At 39.9% G+C, this 25740-nt stretch overlaps 1 protein-coding gene across 8 annotated transcripts in view; it reads right to left on the reverse strand.

Annotated features, from left to right (window-relative positions):
- Nucleotides 1-25740, reverse strand: part of LOC105499060 (formin homology 2 domain containing 3) — a 497377-nt gene that overhangs the window by 105835 nt on the left and 365802 nt on the right. For all 8 annotated transcript variants that reach the window (XM_011771498.3, XM_011771497.3, XM_071085772.1 and 5 more), the window contains one exon: nt 1584-1718. In XM_011771498.3, coding sequence (XP_011769800.2) covers nt 1584-1718 — 135 coding nt within the window. The remainder of the gene's footprint in view (nt 1-1583; nt 1719-25740) is intronic.

Here is a 25740-nt window from a genome sequence, read left to right on the forward strand (position 1 = left end):
GAACTGGCATTTCCACATATCATTTGGTAGAAATGTGACAGCTCAGGGTGTGCTACACAATCTTGATGGGAAATGATGTTGGTTTACTTCACACAGCCCATTCACCCAGTCTTAGAAAAATGAAGATTAGCATTTCACAGACTTGTCATTTGTTTTCATGAAGTAGTGACTTATACTTAAGCAACTTCACAACTCTGCTCATATTTTGATCATTTTTACAATTATACATACATTTCTTGGCTTCAAAAAAGCACAAGTTATTGGCCGGGCATGGTGGCTCATGCCTACAATCCCAGCACTTTGGGAGGCTAAGGCAGGCAGATCACTTGAGGTCAGGAGTTCAACAGTCTGGCCATCACAGTAAAACCCCATCTCTACTAAAATTACAAAAATTAGCTGGGCGTGGTACTGTGGCCTGTAATCCCAGCTACTTGGGAGGCTAAGGCAGAAGAATCACTTGAACCCGGGAGGCAGAGGTTGCTGGGAGCCAAGATCGCGCCACTGCACTCCACCTGGGCAACAAAGTGAGACTCTGTCTCAAAAAAACAAAACAAAAACAAACAAACAAAAAACACATGTTATTAAATCTCTAAATCTTCATTGACAATGCTTTATATTCCTTGTAGATTTAATGGGGATTAATTGATAGTAATATTGTTTGAAAAAGAAACTGAGCTAAGGAAACAGGAGGTAGAGATGGGGAGAAAAATGAAAGGAAAGAATGTAGAAGCTATAGGGTAAATGACTTGGAAGGATTAAGAAGGAAGAGAAAGTATAGGAGGAGGAGGTGGGGAAGAAAGGGGAAAAATGGAAAAAGGAGATAAGGAAGAGTAGAAGGAAGTAATGTGTAAGGAGAGACACAGCAACTGTTTTTCATTTCATAAAGCACAGCACAGCATTAAGCCCAGGGGATGGGTGTGAAGGAGGATGACCTGGAGAATGTGGAGAACAGGTGGATTGGCTGAAGGAGAAGCCAAGGCACACTGGGATCAGTGGGGACAGACAGGCCAAGATATGGAAACTGGAATGAGCTATATCCAGGAACACATCCTTGGAGCTGTACAGAGACCAGTAGATTAGGGGGAAATGGGCTGAGAGTAATCAACACAATGACTTTTCCCCCCACATAGCAAGAGATTATTGTTTAAAAAAATATATTGAAGATTGCTACAGGGATCAAAAAGTGAACCAGAAAGTGGGAAAAGCATTTCCTTTTGGGCATCTGATGGAGCATGAATAAAACATGAGGATCATTAGGAAGAGATGGCAAATTAAGTTAAGATAATTAGGCTCTCTGTCATCAGGAAGGCCTGGATAGGACCACTGCAGACAATAGAGGACTCAAGAATACATGAGTTCCTAATTGTATTTGGCTGACTGTACTTCCTGCCATATGGTTAGAGAAACAAAGGCCATAACAAACCAGATCCAGCCTATTTCAGGTATGTCTTTCTCTTCCTTAAAAATACAGACAGAATTTTCATTACTTCCTTTAATACCAATATTAAATGTATACAGCTGTAAAGTCACGTGCTTTAATTTTTAACTCATTATTTAAAAAAAAATCTTAAGATCCTTCTTACCTGAATTTGTTTCTTTCTTCCCGCTCTATTCTCTGCAACCTTTCTTCTCTCTCCTGCCGCCGCCTCTCTCTCTCTGCTGCCAGTGACTCTTGGTGCTGCCTGAAGGATGATGTGAGAAGACCACTTGGTGATGACCTGCAGATACAATGAGTTAATGTTTCAGCTGCTTGGCCTTTGATTAAAAGTACTGAAGTAAGCATCAGTCAGACCTTGGTTAGAAGTGAGGGTCTGCTGGTACCTAGGCAGTGCTTGGGGGAAATCACTGAATGCCTCGAGTCTTCCTGTTTCACAATTTTTGTGTGTAGATGGGGAAAAGCAACATGCTGCGAATGTGCTAGTAGGAAAAAAGGTGGTAACAGACAGAAAATACCAAGCAACATGCTTGACATGTAAGCAGCCCTCAAAAATGGGTATCATAGAAGCATTCCAGGAATGCATATACATTCTACATACATTTTACGATTGGTCTATGCTAAGACGTAGATAAGCTAGAATCAGCTTTCAATCTAAAACTATTTTCTAACGATCTATCAGGTAATACATTCATTATTTGGGTAACAGGATCATTAGAAGCTTAAACCTCAGCATCACGAAAGATACCGATTAACAAAACAGCACATGTACCACCAAATTTAAAATTTTTTAAAAAGTGATTTTAGAAAACTATTTTCTATTACACATGCACTAAAATATTTTACTGTATATCAATTTCACAATACACTTCTTTAGAATAATTGAACAAGGCAATGAGATGACAGATGAGGACAAAAAACTTGCAATGGGCTGAAATGTGAATAGAATTAAGGAAATTTCATTCTATGACATTGTATGTTAAGAAGCATCCAAGGACTCAGCATGGTCAAAGGACAGGCAGTGGTATTAGTAACATCACACAAACAGTCTGGACTGTGTACTGAAAATGTGTGTGAAGGCCTCAGACAGAAACCACAGGGTGAGTATTACAGGAGATGTTAAATCAGAGAATGAGTGGGAGAAGATAAAATCAAGTAACTGTATGACATACAAGGAAAAGGGTTAGCTATGTAAAGGAGTCTGATGGCTCTCTGGAGAATAAAATCTGTTATGGACAACTGGGGCCTTCACTTACGGGAAAAAACCTCAAAAACAAAGAGACAAATATTTATGAAATATATTTTGCCAATTTATTTATCCAAGGATATAGCTTGGATAAAATCCTACCTGGATTCAGTGAAAAATGTACCTGCAAGGTGGGGAACACAGGTCTCAGTGCAGGAGAAAGACGTGACTCTCATAATACACAGACTGCCATGAGTCCCACAGATGTTCTTCCTAGAAAAGGTGAGTCATCTGTGGCTATCAGTCATAGGTGGCAGGGAACATGGAGGGAAGAAGCCACAATCCCTGGTAGCTACAGGGAAGGAGTAACCAAATTCTATAGTCCAGGCTCACTATGGAGTTATTTTCATCATCTCTGGACACTAAGGCATAGGTAGAGTTTATTTATCTTTCTCAAAAAAGAAGTTCAGACCAACTTCTAACTTTTGTAAGCTATTATTATTTTGTGGGAATTTTTCCCTGTTGTATCCAGCCAAATCTAATCAACAGAATAAAGAAGTTTGTAATACCTCTTGTACAGTAATTGATAAAATTGTTATGTATATAATAGATTCGTTTAACCCAATTATTAAGTTTTATCTAATAGATTAACATGTATATAACCTGGTGCCCAAACTGGAGAAAACATATTCTTTCAAATATATAAGGACTACTCAAAAATTGACCATCAATTCTGTCACAAAGCTCAAGAATGAACGCCACAAACTGGTTTCACATGAGCTACCTTCCTGATCATAATGCAACTGAATTGAAAAATAAATAACAAGGAGATACATTTGAAAAAAATCCATATAATTGTATAAACTAAAACATGTCTAATAACTTAGGTCAAAAAAATTAAAACACAGACAATTAGAATACATCTAAAGGGTACCATAATGAAAAAGTTAAATATGAAGTTTTGTAGAATACTTCTAAAGTAGTATTTAGAAGGAAATTTATTCTTAAGTATTTATATTTGAAGAAAGGAAAGAGTAAAAATTAATGAGCGATCAGCTCAGCAATTGGAAAGGCAACAGTGGAATAAATTCAAAGAAGACAAAAGAAAAAAATAAAGAGCAAAGACTAATGAAAAAGGAAAACAAAGGTATATAGACAAAAATCAACAAAACTAAAAGTTGGTTTATAATTGTGAAAAACCTAATAGACAAGTTCTATCAAAATTGTTCGAGAAAAAGGGCCACAAATGAGCATATTCAGGAATGACAGATAAATACAATTATAGATACAGTGACCAAAACACATTACAAAAATAAGGGGAAATTTTTATAATACACCTGAAAAATCAAAGAAATGGATGATTTTCTAAAAACAAATAATTTACCAAATCTGACTGAAGAAGAAAGAAATTTTGAATAGCTCTGTTAACCTAACAAAAGAAATTGAGTTAATTAATTACAAATATATTCACACCCATGAAAAAAATCCATGAGAGTCAGATGTTTAATGTGATTTCTAGCACTCAAGGAAGAGTTCAAGTTAGGCATATGGAAAGTTCCAGAAAACATAAAGAAAAAAAAAAATCTCCACAACCCATTTTACATGATTCATATCACTCTGACACTAAAGCCAGATAAGAACAGTGTGAGGAGAGCAACTTATATACTATTTGCAATTATGAACACCACTGCAAAAATCTGAAACAAAATCACGCTGTGTTTGTCCAATGAATGTAAGGGTAATGTGAGATGATAACATCAATGAATATAACTTACCACATTAATAGTTCATTGGAGAAAAACCATGGCTACCTCAGCAAATGCAGAAAAAACTTTAAATTCAACAACCATTTGTTATTAAAAAAAAAAAACACCCTTTTACTATGCTTAGTAACAGAAGAAAACTTTCTTAATCTGACAGTGGGTATTTGGCAAGGAAAATTTTAAAAACTAGAGTAAGTATCTTTCTTTTACCTTTTTTTTTTTTTTTTTTTTTTGAGACAGGGTCTCATTGTCACTCAGGTTGGAGTGATCATGGCTCACTGCATCCTTGACCTCCTGGGCTTAAGTGATCCTCCAACCTCAGCCTCCTGAGTAGCTGGGACCACAGGCATGCACCACCATGCCCCATTTAATTTTTGTGTTTTCTGTAGAGTCGGGGTTTTGCCTATGTTTCCCAGGCTGGTCTCAAACTCTTGGGCTCAAGCAATCCTGCCTTGGCCTCCCAAAGTGCTGGGATTACAGGCATGAGCCACTATACCCAGCCAGTATCATTCTTAATGCTGAAATATTAAGAACAGTTTATTGTTAAAAATAATATAAGGATGTTTCCATCATTGCTTATATTTGACATTATTCTGGTGGTTCAAGCCAGAATACTAAGAAAAGTAAAAAGCATAAGGAAAGGAAAGAAATACAATGCCACTATTTACAGATAATCTGACCAGCTTATAAAGATAATCCAAGAAAACCTGTGTTATTTTATTAAGAGTCTAGCAAAGCTTCTATATATAAAACATAGAAACAGCAATTGCATTTTTACATGTCAGCAACAATTTACCAAGTTAATCACAAGCTAACTATCAAATTACTGAACTAATAATATGACAGACCTTTATAAATAAAAGACTCAAATGAAAGCTATATCACATTTATGTATTGAAAAAATCAAGGCAGTCAAGATGCCAATTCTTTTTTTCCCAATCAATACAATTTCAAATCGATATCCCAAAAGGATTTTTCATGAAATTTTATAAGCTGAGTCCAAAATTTTTACACAGGACCTGAGGTTTTAAGGATAACCAAGACAATTTTGAGTAAGAACAAAGCAGAGTACTGGCCACATTCGATACGAAGCCCATTCTGAAACCACAATGATTGCCCGTGAAAGTGGTCTTGGTGCACGAATGAAAACACAGATGAATGGAGTGAGACAGTGAGCCATGACACAGACTCATACACAGACAGAATCCTCATTCATGTCAAATGTGTTATTACACATCAGTGGGGAAGTAATGGACTGTTTAACAAATGGTGCTGAGACAACTGTTAGCCATATAAAACAAAATACAGGCTGGGTATGGTGGCTTATGCCTGTAATCCCAGCACTATGGGAGGCCGAGGCGGGATCACCTGAGGTCAGGAGTTTGAGACCAGCCTGACAACATGGAGAAGCCCGTCTCTACTAAAAATACAAAATTAGCTGGGCGTGGTGGTACATGCCTGTAATCCCAGCTACTTGGGAGGCTGAGGCAGGAGAATCACTTGAACCTGGGAGGTGGAGGTTGTGGTGAGACAGGATCGCACCATTGCACTCCAGCCTGGGTAACAAGAGCAAAACTCCATCTCAAAAAAAAAAAAAAAAAAAAAGAAAATACAGCTAGTCCCACCTCATACCAAATATAAAAATAAATTCTAGATAGTTTAAGTGAAAAATGTAAAAGATAAAACTTTACAACATTCAGATCTCAAGATACAGAAGTTTTTTTAGACCAAAAACCAAAAAGAGCAACCAAAAAGAAAATATTTGATAAATTTGCATATATTAAAATTTAAAATTTGTGCACATTGAAAGACTACATAAGAGTAAAGAAGAACAATAACCTGGGAGAAACTACTTGTAACATATATAAACTACAAAGGATTAGTATACATTATACAAAAAGAACCCCTTCAAATTAGTAAGCAAAAGACAAACTACCCAGAGGAAAATGGGCAAAGGGTAATGAGCGTTTCACTGAAGAAAGTTAAATGGCCAAATACATATATGAATGATGCTCATCTTCACTAGAAATCAGGGAAAAGGAATGCAAGCAAAACCCACAGTGATATACTGTTTCACACCTATCAGATTAAAAATTGACAAAAATTAATGTCTGATGACACTAACCCATTGGCACAGAATAACTCTCATACACTGCTTCTGGAAGTCTAAATTAATATAATCATTTTGAAAAAAACACTTAATACATTTGAAGATGTATATATCCTAAAACCTAGCAATTCCACTTCTAGGTTTATCTAGAAAGTAACTTTTGTGTGCATAAAGCAGACATGTATGGTAAAGAATTCTATATGTTGCAGTGTTTTTATTACTTGCTAGTGGTTAATCAGAAATAACATAAATACCTACAAATAGACAAAATATAGTTTGTTTTTAGAAAGGAACACTCTACATCTGTGAAAATTAATAACTAGACTGATACGAACATGGGCAATTCCCAAAAGCAAAATATATAGTGAAAAGTAGACTGAATAAAAGAAATCGTATTTTATCATTTCTATGAAGTTTAAATACACGCATGGCAAATCTACATACTAGTGATACACGTACATTTCGTAAAAACAAAAACATATATGAGAATAATAAACACCAAATTCAGTGAAATGATCATCTCTGGGGAAGAAGGGAAATCAAAGGGATAAGGGTTTCAATTTTATACCTGATACTCTTTATTGCTCTATAACTTTCTAGATTTACCTAAATTTTCTGTAAGCCCTGAATATATATTTTAAAGCCATTCTATTCTCATAAATAAATAAAGGTTCTTCTTAGGTATATAAATAACTTGTATATCAAATATCTTTGAAACCCCAAGCTAACTGAACATCAATAGTTATATCCAGTTCTAGAATTCAGAAACACAACAAAAAATAAGGTTGTTTATTTATACAGGATAATTATTTTAGGAGCCAAATAATTTCCCTTAATTGAGGACTTTGATTCAGCCCAGTTTTAAAGCCCGCCCTGTGTGTTGTTCTCCAGCACCAGCAGCCTCACCTTCTGAGTTCTCTTTCCAGAGGGGAGAGAGAGGAGCAACATTGCTGGTCTACGCTTTTTTTTTTTTTTTTTGAGATGGAGTCTCGCTCTGTCGCCCAGGCTGGAGTGCAGTGGCCGGATCTTGGCTCACTGCAAGCTCCGCCTCCCGGGTTCACGCCATTCTCCTGCCTCAGCCTCCGGAGTAGCTGGGACTACAGGCGCCCGCCACCTCGCCCGGCTAGTTTTTTGTATTTTTTAGTAGAGATGGGGTTTCACCGTGTTAGCCAGGATGGTCTCGATCTCCTGACCTCGTGATCCACCCGTCTCGGCCTCCCAAAGTGCTGGGATTACAGGCGTGAGCCACCACGCCTGGCCATGGTCTACGCTCTTAAGTGAGGAGCAAAATGAGGTCCTTGCTATTCCCCTTACACTTGTGACTTCAGCTCATTCTTCTAAATATGTCAACCTTTATAATGGGCCACTAGTAGCTAAACCTGGTCACAATGAAGCCTCTTTATATCAGATCTTAACACCATTTCCTTATTTAAAAATGAGAACAATAGAGCTTGTTTAAAATTGTTTAGAATTGGACGAGTATTAGAACTTGAGAAACTTAAGTAGGGTTCAATTTAGTCAAGTAAAAGCTGTCATTCCTTATTGGGAGCCTTTAAGAAAAGGATAGGCAGTTCATCCTCCTGCACACTTGGACCTTGAAAAGCAGATCCCATCTTGGCTCTTAGGCCAGAGGTCACCTGTGAACACAACAGCAGGCAGCATTAACAACACCTGGAGGCCCTTTCTTTAATCATTTAATACTGAGAGAATGGAAACGTGAGCTTCTAACTAGAAGTAATGAGGAATGGTTCCTTCTTTTCCTGAAATAAAGTAAAATGCCATGAGTAATGAAAGATTAATTCTCTTGCCTAAACAACAGATAACTGTAGCAGGAGAAGCCTGTCTGTCCTAGGTGAATCTAAGCAACTTTGCTTCTATTAGAAGATGGACATCCCAAATTGTCATTAAAAACATAGGCACCAAAATTCATGCTGGCGTGGTAAACTCTTCTCTTTAAAAAGGCATATTTAACAGATTTTTATCTTTCATATTCTTCCAGGAAAATACCTACAATGATTGGAAGTTGTTACAATCATGACATAAAGGAATGAGCACAGGGCTTGGGATGAGAAAATTTGAGTGTGGCTGCTCACTGAATCTCTCCAAACCTCAATTGACTTATTTGTAAAATGAAGATAATCATGTCTAACTCATAAAGTACTAAGGTTTAAATGAGAATGTAAATGAGAATTTGCTTAGAACAGCATCTAGGCCATAGTAAGCTCTCAATAGCTATTACTTTATGTTGGGTGTTGAAAATCTGCAGAAAGCAGGAGTGGGATAGGATAGGGGGTTTGTGCTGTGGTCCCCAAGGCCAGGTCTGGAGAATGACACTGGCAGTTCCCAAACTGATGGACTCTGGTGGGCCAGGGGTTTCAGCTGAGGCTTCCCGTCATGGCTACCCAGCTAGGTCAGTCATCAGGACTACATGCCATGCTCAGCGTGCACCTGGAAGGCTAAAGTCATCTGCAGTTATGCCCAACACAGCTGCAACCAAGTGAAGTCACATGGGAATGCAGGTGGCAACAGGCCAGAGAGATTTTATAAGAGAGTGGATAATATACACTAAAGGAGAGGAATTATAATATTTAATCTTCACCTTGCCAGGCCCCAGGGTGTGCTCCAAAAATCGCACCTGGTGGGAGCCTCCCACTCTGGGACATCTGGAAAAGGAGCTCTATTCTACTGAAATATGGTTGGTAATTGTTGGTAATAATAGTTAACATTTCTGGAAATGATATGGTGTACCAGTTACTTTACACCTATTAATAATACATGGATTAAAAGAGCTAAGTTTGTTAATTATCCCCTTCTTTATATATGAGGGAACAGAGGCACAGAGAAATTATATTAGGACACAGCAGAGCTGGGCTTTTAAACCAGTTGTCAGGCCAGAGCCCCAGGTTGAGTGATGCCCTCTTCCCTCTCCACACCTTGGGTACTTAGTAAAGCACCATTCCAGCAGCATTTGTCACAGTACATGTTCGTTTCTTCCCTAGAGATGGCCACTACCCTGAATTCAGTCTTTATTCTTTCCATATATGTGTCACATTTTTTCTTAGCAGCTTACATTTCGGGGTCAGATCTTATTTTCTCATTCATCTCTACCCTGGCACACAGAAGAGCCTCCCTGTCTGATGAATCAACTAATGATTGAATAAACAGGATGCATGAAGTCAGAATAATATGTATATGCTAGTCTCACTGCTCCCGGACTCCCAGCCTATTCTCTAAGGGAAAATGTATGATAAGGACCTACAGAGAAGGAGTTTTTTGCACTAGACCCTGCCCACTGGCAACAGCTGAGTGAATGCAGGGTGGGTGCCTGCCCCAAAGGCAGCCCATCAAAAGGCAGGTTATCCAGCGGCATGCAAGGCTCCCGGCACAGAAGGCTGAGCTAATCCTAGTCATGTCTCAGGGCTGTGCACTGGGAGAGAGAATGTGCATTTGAGAGAAGTAAAAGCAAAAGGGCCTGGAGGTGGGGAGACCCTTGGTGGCCCTGTATAAGACCAAAGCATGAGAGGACAAAGTAGCGAAGGAGCCAAAGTTGTAGGCAGAAAAAAAATGATGCTGACTCTATGAAGAGAAAAAGGGGGTGGCAGCAGGAAGCAAAGGAACAGAGGAGACTACATGGGAAGGAACTGAGACATGTGAGTGGCAGAGCATCAGAGGACACAGCTAAGAACTTGCACAGCCAGGGACACCCAGATGACCCTGATTTCTGGTGCGGGGAGGTGGCCATGGAGGGTGGGGACATGACTAGCCAGCCTTCCCTAGGTGTGCAAGAGGCCTCTCCCATGGCTGACAACCCAGTGTGCTGAAAATCATGGTAGTTCTTCCCTAGCCTCCCATCGCTGGTAAGACACTGTGCTCACAGGGGCCTAAGATTCCAGGAAAAGGAAATGCAACTCAACAAAAAATTGTATTGGCATTCAAACATCCCCAGAAGTAACAGTAAATTTCAAGTTCAATTTTTTGAGTAAAAAAATGTTACTAGAAGGGTCAAATCCAGAGCAGTGTGCATCATATTCTCAAATCTTCCTCTTTGCATGAGAGTTTGTGACATCTTATCCCAGAACTTACTCCTAGGGGCAGGTGCTTGCATGTGACAGCTTCACATGTTTGTCTTCATGTGAAGTCTCTTAGCTGCCCCAAGATGCTCCCCTCACTGTCTCAGTTAATGTTATTTGTACTCATATTCTCCTAGCCAAGTGACAGGGGTTCCAGGAACTTCAGCCCTCACTCAGCAAGTCACTGAAACTGTGCTCATCCAAAAAGTTTCACTGACCTCCATTTTAAGAATGCAAGAAGAACCGCAAAGGGAATTTAAAGTCCAACCAGACACCTAGTTGCTGAATAAATAACATCAAAATTGACAAGCATCTTCACCAGTGAACAGGAAGGGCCATGGGAAGGTGAAACAAGAAGATTGCTCAAGGCCAGGAGTTCAAGGCCACAGTGAGCTAAGATCATGCCACTGCACTCCAGCCTGGGTGACAGAGCAAGACTCTGTCTCTCAAAAAATTAAAAATAAATTTTTAAAAGAAGGCCCTCAAGACTGTCACAAAATTGAGGGTGGAAGATCTGCATTCCCTGGTGTATAAATGTGGATTCACCCCTCAGCACTGTTTCTAGTCATGAGGCTGTCACTGCACCGGGGCCGGGAGAGAAAACACAGGTGCATCATAAGGCATGCGAACTTGAAAGCCAGGGCTTCAGTGTCACCAAAACTCAGGGCTCATTGTTCAGATTTCACCACAGAAGCGATAGAAAGTTGCCTAAAACCAGTATCAGAATTTTTGACTTTCCTTCCTTTTGAAAATATACTCTGAAATCGTAGTGGCAATCAATGGCAGACTGAAATTTTAGATCCAAATATTAGTTTAACACGTATGTGAGGGGGAGAGGTAAAGTTAATGACTTACATTTTTTTTTCTCATAGGAATTCAGCATTTCCATGCTGAATAAAAAACAATATTTTATTATTGAATAAGAAAAGGATTAGTTTCAGAAAGAACTAAAATATATATCAGAGGGATATACATATCCCTTAAATATGTGTTAAACTAATATTTAATATATATCCCTCTAACATATGTATCTCAGAGAGGGATTTCTGTCCATGAAGCAATGGAATGGAAAGAGAGCAGGATGCAACAGAAGAAAGGAGTCCTAAGACAGCTGTGGCTACTTACTCCCCACCTGACTTTGGGTTAGCTTCAGGAATGCCCTGCAGTTCTCTCCTTCCCAGTGAGTGTGGAGGGCAGATCGAGGAACCCCTGTCCAGGCTAAATTCACACATGGTCTCCAGCTATTTCTTTGTGCCTTTCCCTCTGCCTGCTTTGTAAGAGCGTTCACTATTGTCAGGGACCCAGAAAACCTACCAAGTGGTGATTAGGAATACTTAACTCAGGTTCCCACTTCTCTTGAGGGGGAGAGGTAAAGTAAATGACTTACATTGTTTTTTCCATAGGAATTCAACATTATTTCCATTATACAAACTTGAATAATAAAAGGGCTGGTTTCAGAAAGAACCAAAATTATACACTTGATAATGAGAAGAACTTCTTAGATTCGGAAACAAACAGTTCATCTGTTCCATAACACAATGAGGTTTTTAAATGCATCAGGAACCTCTCCTTTTTCTAAGACTTCTTGCCTTTTTAATAGAAAAGTGATTTGCCAGAAGAACAATGCAAGACAACTAGTCCCATCTCCATCTTAAGTAGTTTGGAATGTCTCTTGGCTCTTAACGGAACAAACCCACGGCCCAGGCTGAGCAAAGACAACAGAGAGAGATGACCAAAAGCTGAGAGGGAGATTTTCTGTCAATGACAGTCTTTCTTTTTTGATGAGGAGTTGGCACATTGTTTAACTAATTACCTGCAAATAGACTAAACATAAAACAGGAAATCTTTATAAAGATATGGCTAAGACAAATAGGAGAGATTAAAATATATTAGATTTTTCAGTTGAGCTAAGCCCAGAAAAAAAGGATTAAAAAACGAGAAAGTACACTAGTTTCACTTTTTAAAACACGTAAGAACCACTCAAAATATAATTTAAGTCTGCCAGATAGCCTGTAATTACTTTTTGAACAAAGTGAGTAACTTTAAACTCAACAGTCAGCAGGTCACTCTTCTATTTGTTTATTACACAATAAATTTTTAGCAGACACACAGTATCTTATAAAAATAGACACAGAGCTTTGCAGCAACTCCTTTAAAGAAAAAGCAGGCTTTCTACATTCCCTTGAATCTAGGCTGAACATGTGACTGGCTTTGGCCAATGTAGCAATCAGAAACATGATTCAATTCAAGCAGAGGCTTGAAAAGTGTCTGCACACCGGGGCTTGCTCCCTTGTTGCCCTTGGGAACCCTACACCACCGCCATCTGAACAAGTCTGGGCGAGGTGGCTGGGCCATGAGGCATGGTGCCAAGCTGCCCCATCAAGTCAGCTGATAGTCAGACAATTGCTAGATATCAAGTGAGATGATCAACAACCGGCTGTCTGCAAACACCTCAGTTAACCCAGCTGAGACCAGAGTAATTGTTCAAGATGAGCCTGGCCAAAATTACCAACCCATAAAATCATGAGGTAAATGCATGGTTGTTGTTTTAAACCACTATGTTTTGGTGATTTCTTACGTAGTTAAAAGCTGACTGAAACAGGATGGGTTTTGAAAATATTTTCTCTATTTCAGTCTGAGGATGTTGACACTTCATTGGTAGACTCCAATAAAATCTGAAATGTTGCAGCAATTAAAGTCATCTTAGAATATGACCTATTAGCTAAACTCATATCTCACTGTACCCTAAAAAATGTCCCCTAAAATGACCTCCATGCCAATCAAGCCATTCACCATCTTGGTCCCCAAAGAAGTCTAGTTCCTTTGCCTAGCGGTATCTCACTTCCTCTCTACCCAAGTTCTTCAAGACACCTCCCTTGATGACCACAGTGGACACTGCTCTTTATTTCTCCAGACTCCTGGATGTGTCCTTTCGGCATATCATCACAAATGATTGGTTCGTTCCTTCCCTGTTTTGTGAATGAACATTGTTTCCAGCATGGCTTATTCCCTTGTTGCCTTTGGGAGCACATCAGAAACAGTCCCTGTTGCCAGCTTCTCCTCCTTCCCCCACAGTAATTGTGTCTGAGCGCCATCAATACACACTGACTGAATTGTGTTGTCTACTTCAGTGATGTGAGCAATGCCACAAAAACACATGTAGCAAGTGGACAAATTTATGGACAATGAAACCTATCATTTTCATGATGCTTTTTTTCTTTTGTCTCTTTACAGAAATTAGCTTTTCTAATAAAAGTTTCCCTATAAAGTAAAAGTTGGCACACTGAACCCATCCAACTTTCTACATCTAATTGGAGTCTATTTCAGTGGTGAAAAAAGGAAAGCTCTTGGACTTCTACTTTCAGTCCATTTAGAGTAATAGGAACCAGATTTACCTGTACCTGAAACAACTAAAAACCAGACAAAATCTATGCAACAGCAGCACTGAAGAAACTGGTGGTGAAGGTCAGTGATTCCTGACAGGTGAAAAGCAAAGGAAGTGATCCTCATGATAGCCCTAGCTTGCTGATTAGAGAACGTTTGCAGGTTGTGGTGCATAAAGAGAAAACTCAGGCAGAGCCTGGAAGTCTCCGTGAATAGAGGAGACAAAGTTGGCATCTGGAGAGGCCAATGGGGCTAACAGTGGCAGGGTAACATACCAGAAAGGGTCTACACAGAGAGAGAGAGAGAGACACACACACGCCTCTGTACATCTGCAGAAGGTTTTCCTCAAGTAACTAGGTGAGGATTGTTCAGCATATGTGTGTAAAAAGTAATCTGCGGCCAGTGAAAGAACTATCCAAGTGAATTAGAGCAAACAGTGCCTGGAAATTATATAAGGCAGAGAGTACTGCCTGTTCCCAACAGTTACAGAGAAAAACCTCATAATTCAGAAGGAACTGGTTAAAGTTTTAACAAGTGTCTTGCCTCAGTAGTGGAAATATATTGGACTAAACATAGCTCTGGTCCTGCCTAACAAAGCTAAATATGTAGACCTAAGAATCAAGTATGTTACCAGATATAAAGGTCATTTCAAATGAAAAGAGTCAAGCCATCAGTAGGATATAACAATTGTAAATATTTATGCACCTAATAAAAGAACTTCAAGATACACGAGGGAAAACTAATAGAACAGCAATATATTTTAAAAAATCAAAATTATAGAATGCAATTTATTATTCTCTCAGTAACAGAATAAGACAGACAAGCACTAAGGATACAGAATACTAGAACAATACCAACAACCAAATAGACATCTACAGAACATTTCACCCCAAAACATCAGGATACATATTCTTTTCAAGTGTACACAGTATATTTGCCACAGCAGATCCTATTCTGGGCTGTAAAACAAATATCAATAAATTTAAAAGTATCCAAGAACATAACCTATGTTCTCTGACCACAATTTTTTTAAATTAGAAATCAGTAACAGAAAGATAGTTGGAATATCCACAAATACTTATAAGCTAAATAAATACTTTAAAATAACCCATGGGATAAAGACTTTTAAAATTGACAGAGAAATTAAGAAGCATATTAAGTGAAGATAAAAACACAACATATGAAACTTTGTGGAATGCAGCAAAAGCAATACTTAGAGGAAAATTTGTAACACTGAAAGACTATATTAGAAAAGATAAAAAGTCTCAAATCAATGACCTCATCTCCTAACTGAAAAAAAGAGCAAATTTTACCCAAAGTGAGCAGAAGAAAGAAAATAAAACAAAGAAACAGAAAAATAGGATAAAAATTAAATGAAAAAAAAACTGGTTGTTTGTAGTAAAAAAAAAAATTGATAAATCTCTAGCCAGACTGATTGGAAAGAAGAGAGAGAAGATACAAATTACCAATATTAAGAATGAGAAATACGATCACTGCAGATTTTACAGATACTAAAAAAAAAATAAGGGACTATTCTGAACAATTATATTCCATTAACTTTGACAACTTAGATAAAATGGAAGAATTTCTTGAAAGACAAAAACTACTAAAACTCACTCAAGATGAAATGGATGATCTGATATGAATTAATATAAGATAAATATCTATTAGAGGCATTGAATTTGTGGTTTTAAACTTTCCCATGAAGAAAGCTCCAGTTCCAGATGTCCTCACTGGTGAATTCTATCAAATATATAAGAAAGAAGTAATACTAATTCTATGCAGCCTCTTCTAGAAAGCTGAAGAGGAAGGAATACGTTTCCTCTCATTTTGTGAGCATTACTCTGGCGTACAGCCATTTTGGAAGACAGGCAATTTCTTAAAAGCTGAACATCCAGGTGCCATAAAACTTGGCGATTCTACTTTTAGTAACAATCATGCACTACTTAACATTTCAGTCAACAATGGACCACAAGATAGTGGTTCCATAGATTACAATGAAGCTGAAAATGTGCTATCACCTAGTGATGTTATAACCATCATAACATTGTAGCACAACTACTTTTCTTTTATAATAAAGTTAGTGTAGCCTAAGTATACAGGGTTTATAAAGTCTACAGTGATGTACAGTAATGTCCCAGGCTTTCATGTTCATGCTTCCAATCCTGTAAGCTCCATTCATGGTGAGTACCCTATATAGATGTACCATTTTTCTCTCTTTCATACTGTATTTTTACCATACCTTTTCTACGTTTAGATATGCAAATACTTCTCATTGTGTTACAACCACCTACAGTATTTGGTACAGTTACACGCTGTAAGGTTTGCAGTCTAGGAGTAATAGGCTATACCATATAGCCTAGGAGGACATCTGGGACTGGAGCTTTCTTCATGGGAAAGTTTAAAACTACCAATTCAATGTCTTTTATCTTTGTTTATCTTATATTAATTCATACCAGATTATCTATTTCATCTTGAGTGAGTTTTGGTAGTTTTTGTCTTTCAAGAAATTCTTCCATTTCATCTAAGTTGTCAAAGTTATTGGAATATAATTGTTCAGAATAGTCCCTTATTATTTTTGTACAACAAAATTGCCCAACACTGCATTTCTCAGAACATATCCCCATCATTAAGTGATGAATGACTATATTTACCCAAGAGAAATGAAAGCACATATATATACAAAGACAACCCAAATGTCTATCAACAGGTAAACAGATAAACAAATTATGGTTTATGTACACAATGGTATACTAATCAAAATAAATGGACTATTGAAACACACAACAAAATGAAGGAATCTCAAAACAATTACGCTAACTGAAAGAAGTCAACTCCCCTCAAGGAGTATATACTGCCTGATTACACTTACATAAAATGCTAAAAACACAAATGCAAATGAATCTACAATGAAGAAGCAGATCAGTGGTTGCTTAGGGATGGGGAAGGGCAGCAATAATCACGAAGAGGCAGGAGAAGATTTTTGGGGCGATGGATATGCACACCTCCACTGTGGTCATGGTTTCACTGGTGTACACATATGCCAAAACTTATGTGCTGTTTCTTGCATGTCCATTTTACTGCAAAAGCTGTTTTAAAAAACATCCCTTGGTAAGTTCAAGTTAAGAAGTTGTATTTGTGAAAGATGCAAACCTTTCATGTTTCCTATTTTAAAAGTAAATGTTAATCTCTGGTAAAATATTAACAAAAGTAAAAACTAAGTTCAGAAAGTATCTTATATTTGAAATTAGCACTTAATTCACAAGTAGATAATTTAATATGAAGACTTAGAGGTAAAAAATAATAATAAAATGATCCCAGCACTTTGGGAGGCCGAGATGGGTGGATCACGAGGTCACAAGATCAAGACCATCCTAGCTAACATGGTGAAACCCCGTCTCTACTAAAAAAATACAAAAAACTAGCCGGGCGAGGTGGCGGGCGCCTGTAGTCCCAGCTACTCCGGAGGCTGAGGCAGGAGAATGGCGTGAACCCCGGAGGCGGAGCTTGCAGTGAGCTGAGATCTGGCCACTGCACTCCAGCCTGGGCGACAGAGCAAGACTCCGTCTCAAAAAAATAAATAAATAAAATAATAATAATAATAATAATAATAATAATAATAATAAAATGGCATTGAAATGATGCTGAGCAATGAGATCGTCCTCACAACATGGTTATGAAACTGAGGATCACCTTGTCTAATGATACAGGAGAAGAGATAACTCTAAGTTATGCCCAGCTGTAAAAGGCATATGCTTGCCCTGAAACAAGGAAACTTAAGAATCTTCCTCCATAGCTTCAGTGTCATATCCTAGCTTTCATGATGAAACCAGCAAGCCCCAGAGGCATCTCCAACAAACAGGCAGCTTTTCCCATCACCACTGCTACAATCCTGAAGAGAGCCATCATCAGAGACTGGATGTGGATTTCAATCTCTCTCTTGCTTTCTCTTCTCCAGCCTGTTGCACACAGTGCTTCAGTGCAGATCTGAGCTCCTTCGCCATGGGAAGGAACAGCAGGGCTCACAGTGTGCTGCGGAGACTGGTCCCACATGGAGTCTCACATTACTGTGCTGGCTCACATCTAGAGCATGAAGCCATTTCTCCAGGCCCTGGCTGTTGTCATGCTTCAGCCTGTCCGTTGGCCCCTTTGTAGGCCCTGACTTTGGCATACAGCAATTCTTGCCAGTTCTCTCATTCCCTCTTAATTTCCACCCTCTGTCTAAGACCAAGTAAGTCCTCCGGCCCAAAGGAGGTCAGTCCTCTCCTGTCACAGCCCCAGGTCCACCCGTTTGGCTTCACAATTTGCCAGTCTCCTGGCAGCTTCCCAAAGCACTGACCGCCACCAGCATCTCCTGTGCTCCATGGCTCCCAGGCCTTGCTGGCCAGTACTGAGGCCCATTCTTTCTTCCCATATCCTCTCTGCTTCTTCACTCCAGGCCAGCTCACTCTTCTTTTGCACACTTGCCTCTTCTCTAAATGCTAAATTGATCCCAAGTGGTCTCCCATCTTTCCCAGATTTGCAAAATCCTGTTTTGAAGAAAGATAGGGACTCACTCCATTTTCTTATCCCCCTCTTAACCTCCCCTCCCCCACCCCAGCAGGCCAATCTCAGAGCAAATAGCAATTTGCCTTACATTAGTGACTCAGTTTCCCAGACCTTTTGCCAGGGGTATCCCCCGCAACAACAGAGCACCTGTGCTAGGCCCCCAGTTTGACGGCCTCTCTCTTTTCAGCTCTTCTATGAAGGTTCATTTTCTTCACAGCATTCACTCCAGTGGAAACTCTTTATTTGCAGATGGTTTGTTTATCTTCTGCTTCAGCCACTGAAGTGTAAGCCCTGTGAAGTCAGGGACTGGATCTGATTCAATCAATACACTCAATAAATACTTGTTGAATGAAATACATGAGTATGTAAGACTTGTGTATCCCATATACACAATTTCCAAAATTAACTGGAAACTCAGTCTCCTTCCATTATAACAATAAAACTTATTTAGTCCTCATTACTGGGCTTTGAGGGAAGGAATGGGGAAAGAGATAAGGCAACAAACATTCAGTGATCTAGCAATATACATTTTCTTTTTTGAGACAGGGTCTCGCTGTGTCACCCAGGCTGGAATGCAGTGGCATGATCTTAGCTCACTGTAGCTGCCAACTCCTGAGCTCAAGTGATCTTTCTGCCTCAGCCTCCTGAGTAGCTGTTACCATGGGCATAAGCCACCACACCTGGGGTCTCACTTTGTTGCCCAGGCTGGTCTCAAGCAATCCTTCCACCTCAGCCTCCCAAAGTGCTGGGATTACAGGCATGAGCTACTGCGCCCAGCCCAGGAATACATGTTTCTGAAGGAGAAATCTCAATCTCAATTTCTCCCTCTCTCTCTCTCTCTCACACACACACACACCTTTTTGCTCTGTGATCTTTGTACAATAATGGTACAAAACCACTGTAGCAAGTGTCAACTGGAAACCATGGCAAAGATAGGAGTAGGGATGGTGGGAAAAAGTCAAGTCAGATCTAAAATGTATGTGGAAGAAATTATCTCTAGTACCTGCTGAGGACCCAGAGTCCTGCAGCGCAGGACAGCCTAGGTCCCCTAGTGTCCACAGTCACTTTGTGAAGCTACCATTAGTGAGACAGACCCCACTCTGAACTTACTCCCTCAGTAGAACCGGTGCTTCTCCTCTTGTGCGCTTTGGATGTAATGCAATCAATTAATAAGGACCACATTTTGCCTTACAGGGACTCTTACTGTTTGTAACAAGACTGCTGTCAGGAGCTAGCAGCAGGCAAGTGGGAAGACTGCTTCTGCACAGTCCAAGGAGAACACAGCGTCTTTGAATGGTGGGGAATCAGGCCACATTGGTACTGCTTGTTTCCTACTGGCATTTGTGGACTGGGTGCCATTAACTGTGTCACATAGAAAGACAATGTCCTTTATCCCATTAGTTTACATTCTATTTGGGATGTTCTCAGAGAAGTTTGTTTTTTTAAAAATGTACTTTAATCAACCAACTTAATTTTTTTTTAAAAAACTAGAACCCCATTGCACAGTGGGGCTCTCAATTCCACTGACAATTTTTTTTTTAAGTATTGGGTTGACCAAGTGATAGAACAGAGCCAGCAAGCATTTGGGATCCAGGAAAACACCCAGATCACATATCCACAAAAAACAGTGATTCAAAAACCCAAGTAGAACTTCAAGGCACATGTAGCTGACTAGTGAGGTCAGGGCAGGAAATGATCAAAGCCAAAGCAGACAAGAATGGGAAGACACAAGCATGCGGATTCATAGGGAATAGACAGTCCACTTGGAATAAGATGAAGGAGGCACAGGTACCCACAAGTTACACACAGGGTGGCAGTCAAAAGGCATGCCTGGCAGGCCATCACTGGAAGAACTACGGTAACTGCAAAGAGGCAGGAAATGCCTGGAAACAGAGGCCTGAATTCTGATGGAGTCGTCTCCATAAACATGGTGGAGATAGGTGTTCAAGGGGATCACAGCAAGTGAGATTCCCATAAGAGAGAGCTTAAGCTGGGGGGAGCAGCCACCACAGAAGCACAGAAGGCTTCCACTTTCCCAGCTTCCTAAAATATGACTGTGTTCTTTACTACAGCACTGTCAATCACTGTACACAACCTCCTAAAAGCAGATGATGCAATAATAGGACTGTTTCACGGCAGCACATGACACTTCCAATGACCAGGAAGAAAGTGGTAAAGCCAAAACCTGGGAGGAAGAGCTTGTGAGAGGTCAGCATGGCTGATCAGGGAAGGCAGACAGCACGAAGAGAGGGGAGATGCTCCTAAGAACAGTTTGAACACACTGACACGTAAACAACCTCCATTCCTATTAGTATCTGACACATGGTAGGGAAACAAAGGGTTATTCAATACATGGTGTTGAATGTACGAAAAAGCTGAAGTTGGACCTCTGCCTCATACTATTTGTTAAAATAATTTCCAGATAGATAAAACATTTAAATGTGACAAAATGTAGCTACAGAAGTACTAGAAGACATCAGGAGAGAAAAGGCCTTCTTCAGTAGGAACACAAAACCCTGAAAATAGAAAAGATTAACTCATGAAATTGAATGTTTCTAAATGGTAAAAACACAATAAATGAAGTAAAAAGAACAGTGAGAAAAATGATTGCACTCTTATCACAGTTTATAAAGAACTTCTATAATACAATGAGAAAAAACAACTCAATGACCCTCATATGAGGCATCTAAAATTGTCAAAGATATAGAAGTAGACAATAGAATGACGGTTACCAGGGGATAGAGGAAAGAGGGATGTAAGGAGTTATTATCTGATGAGCGTAAAGCTACAATTATATAAGATGAATAAGTTCCAGAGCTCTCCTACATAACATAGTGCCTACAGTTAATAATAACATATTGCCTACTTAAACATTTGCTAAGAGGGTAGATCTCATGTTAAGTATTCTTACTACACACAAAAACAGGTTATGTCCTTTATCCACCCTTTATTATCCATTCTTACTTCCTAACGAGATGTCGTTACTTATATCTGGGTTTATAATCTTACAGGAAGTAGGAAGAACTCTGCTGGGACAACTATATGAGAAAGACCATTCTCAAGATCTTCTAAGGGCTCTTGACATTAATCTGAAAAACAGGCAGGTCAGTGTCATTTATAGCAAACAATGGCACTATTACCAGTGGAAAAGAGAACAGAATGCATGGTTAAAGTGCATATGATCCTTTGGGTTTTAGCACAGCACGTCCACAGAGAAATCCTCTCTGGCATCCTGTGTATGGGCCTGAGGTTCCTACAACGTCTTCCCAGTGAGCACTCACAGTGCAGGATAGGCTTACTGTAGGTGGCCTCTCTAGTCCCAGCACAAGGACTGTCTTCAGTCCCAGGGCTTGGGCGTACTATTTCCTCACATTGACAAGGCAAGCCTCCAGCCGCCATTTATGAGAAAGTCCACAAGATGGAGATGTCACTACAGGGAAGGGAAGAGGATGGGCCCGGCCTTTCCCAAAGCCCCACAACTATATACACGCTTGAGGCTTGAGGGGTGGTTGTTTGCTTTTTTGTTTCATTTGAATACTTGAACACAGATGGTTAAATATTCCTGTCGTTTAATTTTCTTTCACAAAGAAAATATTCAGAAATTCTCTGCTCAAAAAGTACATTTTCAAAAAGTGAAGTGTTTTAAAAGTCTGCTTTCATTAAACAATTGCATCTTGTATTCCTGAGGGCCTTTGCAAATAGTTCTGGTTTTCTTGTTTTGTTTTGTTTCTCTTAAGTTCCAATTTCATGAAGATGTTACTCTATTTCTAAAAGACTGCCCTATTAACAAAGCTATAATAGGAGATATGGAGATGGATTCATTTTAATATCCTTGACTTGACTTGATTTTCCATATTGTTTCTTCAGCACTTCCTTTCTATGTCAATTTATCATTCCAAGTTTTATCAACATCTAACACATTAATATACTTGTGGGGGAAGAAATGGAAAACTCCAAGCTCATGACAACGTCCACTTGCATTTCCAAAGTGGGCCGAGGTGCCTGAAGGGTGTTTTAGCTGGCCTGATTATCCCAGGACTTCAGTGAAGTAGTCTTGTTTCCAAATCAAGGGAATGAAGTTCTAGAACTTTCTAGTATTATATGGGGCTCAGGCACAATGTTTACTAGTCAGGGGTATGATCACAGAAGATGTGGGTCCTCATTGCAGAAATGCAACTATTCATAATATAGTACGTTTTTGGTTTTAATAATATATATATATATATATATACATAAAACATACCAACCACAAATCTTACAAATTCTGCTAAAGTATACATATCTCAGTAAAAAAATCATACATCTTAATAGGGCAAAAACTACTTGCATAGGTAAAATTAGATTATGGGTGATATCCAAAGAATTCAGTTGTCAAATATGAAAAAGAAAAAATCAAACTATATAAAAATGTCTAAAATCATAAGTACAACTGATGTAATATTCTTGGGTGATGGTGTACAAGTATGATTTGGAGTCAGAAGATCCTCTTATTTTTCTTTTTCCACTTACAAAACATAAGTGGTAATACAGCCAGGTCCAGTGGCTTCCTGGTCTTAATAAAACTGTACATCTGATATGTCAAATGATTCATCATATGGTTTTTCAGAGCCACACAAGGTGACAGTGAAAAAGACAAGCAAATGTAAAGGAGGTGATAGACTCTTAGAAGCTACCTTACTTGCCCATGGATAGAGTAGATGGTAAAGAAAACCAAGTTCCTACAGCGATAGCGTACTGTAAGAAGGAAAGGAACTTAGAAGAGTCACCCCACCACTGCTGTTCCCCAGTGACCCCATCTCAATGCCAGGCTCTCTCAGAGGGATTTAACTCCAGAGCCTTCTTCAAGCCAAGGACTGCTGAGTCCACACCTCCCCAGGACCTCTGGAACATCTTCCTGGATGTCAGACAGGCTCCTTAGACCTCACATGCACAAGGTTGGAAGTCTCCACCCAATTTGCTTTTCTTCCAGTATCGTCCCAGTTCCTGGTTTCTAACATCCACACATTCGTGCAAGCCTGAACCTCACTCATTTTGCATCTGCTGCTCTTACCCTCCAGGCAGTTGCTCCTGGCAAGTCCCACAGCCACTGACATGTTGAGCATGGTCTTCTCTCTTGGACTCTGACACTGCCTCGCGGCAGCCCTTGTTCCTGCAGCCTCACCCGAGTGGCTTGTTCTATGCTACTAACAAATTAGAATTGGTCACCTCCTGTCTCCTGTTTTTAAACTTGGACAGCTCCAGTGGTCTCAGAATAAAGTCCAGCCTCTTCCCCAGGATGTTCAAGGCACTCTGGGATTCAAGTCTAAGTCTTTTTTTTTTGAGATGGAGTCTTGCTGTCACCCAGGCTGGAGTGCAGTGGCATAATCTCAGCTCACTGCAACTTCCACCTCCCAGGTTCAAGCAATTCTCCTGCCTCAGCCCCCTGAGTAGCTGGGATAACAGGCGCGCACCACCACACCAGGCTAATTTTTGTATTTTTAGTAGAGACGGGGGTCCACCATGTTGGACGGGCTGGTCTCAAACTCCTGACCTTGTGATCCACCCACCTCGGCCTCCCAAAGTGTTGGGATTACAGGTGTGAGCCACTGCGCCCAGGCTCCAGGATCCAATTCTACCATTCCTGGTTTAACTGCCCACCCTCTTTATCCCCAGGGGCACTTCAGCCAGTCCAGGCAGAGAACGAGACACAGACAGGAGTCCTTCAGGATCCTGGATCTTCTAGCCCAAACCTGGACCTGGGTTTCCAGTGGTAGAAAAGCAGGCAGAGGCTGAGGCTTCCCTTTTAGAACCTGGGAAGAACACCTCCAAAGCCCAGGGCTTTGGTCATCTTGTGGGACAAATGAACCCCTGTCTGTATAACTTTATAACTTCATAGACCTCCAAAATGTTCCCAAGCAGTGAGCAACTAAGTCACCCCATCCTTCCATCAGTGTTTACCGTGGCTCTACTATTGCCAGGCCCCAGGCACTGTAGGAAACACACCAATGAACAGAACCTGGTGCTAGTCCCTGAGGAGCTGGCAGCCTGGCAGGTGCAAAATGTGCAACGTCGTATCAGTAACACTCCAATATTACTCACTTCGGCCCCAAATCTTACATCTCATTTGACAAGGGTCATCTGTATGGTGATCTCTTCAGGACTACAGGTAATTTCAGCTAATTCCAACAGGAGGTGCCCTAGGGTAAAGGATAGAACTACCGACAGGTAAGGGCGTCTTTGGGGTAATCGAATGGTTACCTTATTATCAAGACCTAACTTAGCCCGAGTGTGCTCAGCCTAGGGCCATGCTGGACTGTGGAATCTGAGAGCTTGACACCGTAGGATCTACATGCCATCTGAGAAGTTAACAGTGACATGTGACTAGGCAAACCCCACTGGCCATCCCTTCCTCCCGGCTTAAGGTCTTGCCTGCTCTCAACCCAACCAAACCCCCAATTACCAGCAGCACTCGGCAAAACACACTTCAGAATACACATAGAAGAGGATCTAAACGTGGAACACAGGTCGTTTGTTTTAAATTTGGGATTTGAGGTAAGTGATCTCTGATGTCACTCATGTCTAGATTCCTGACGAATGAGGAGCTGCTGGAAGTTACATGCCATCATCTCCTACACTACCTCCTCCCACCAGATACACATGGTGGTCTTCACACAGCACTCCCGAGTGGACTTTTGTTTGCTCATCAAAATCACCCTCTAAGGTAAGGGTTGGTGTAATTGGCATTTACCCTCAGGGATCAAATAACTTCCAAGTGAGTGAGCTGGAATCCTAACCAGCCTTCTCTAACTCAGCACTCTTGCCATGTAAGGGTAACTTTCTAACTGTTCTAAAATTATAGGTCTTACCTTTCCCTTGTAAACACATCCTTGGGCAATCATTTGCTTCTGGGAGTCATAATCAGTTAATTTCTGGTGGTCTAATACTCTTGCCAAGTTAAATTCCTTCCATGTACCCATACAATTCTTTCTCTTCTGGTAGGTCCTGGATTAATTATACAGCACCTTAATGGGCCCACTAATTTCTGATGTACATAGATTTAATCATTCAATGGTGAAAACTGATGTGTATATAACAAATTGCAGAGCTTACATAAAATCTAGAACAATTTTTAAGGAATGGAATCAAAACATTCACACAAATATTTTAGAAGACATTTTTATACTTTCTATGGAAAGTGTGTAGGGGGATGAGACAGTAATATTAAAATATCACCTTTAATAAAATATTTGCTTAGTAAATAGTGG

This window comes from Macaca nemestrina, chromosome 19 (assembly GCF_043159975.1).
Source record: "Macaca nemestrina isolate mMacNem1 chromosome 19, mMacNem.hap1, whole genome shotgun sequence".
Classification (NCBI taxonomy): domain Eukaryota; kingdom Metazoa; phylum Chordata; class Mammalia; order Primates; family Cercopithecidae; genus Macaca; species Macaca nemestrina.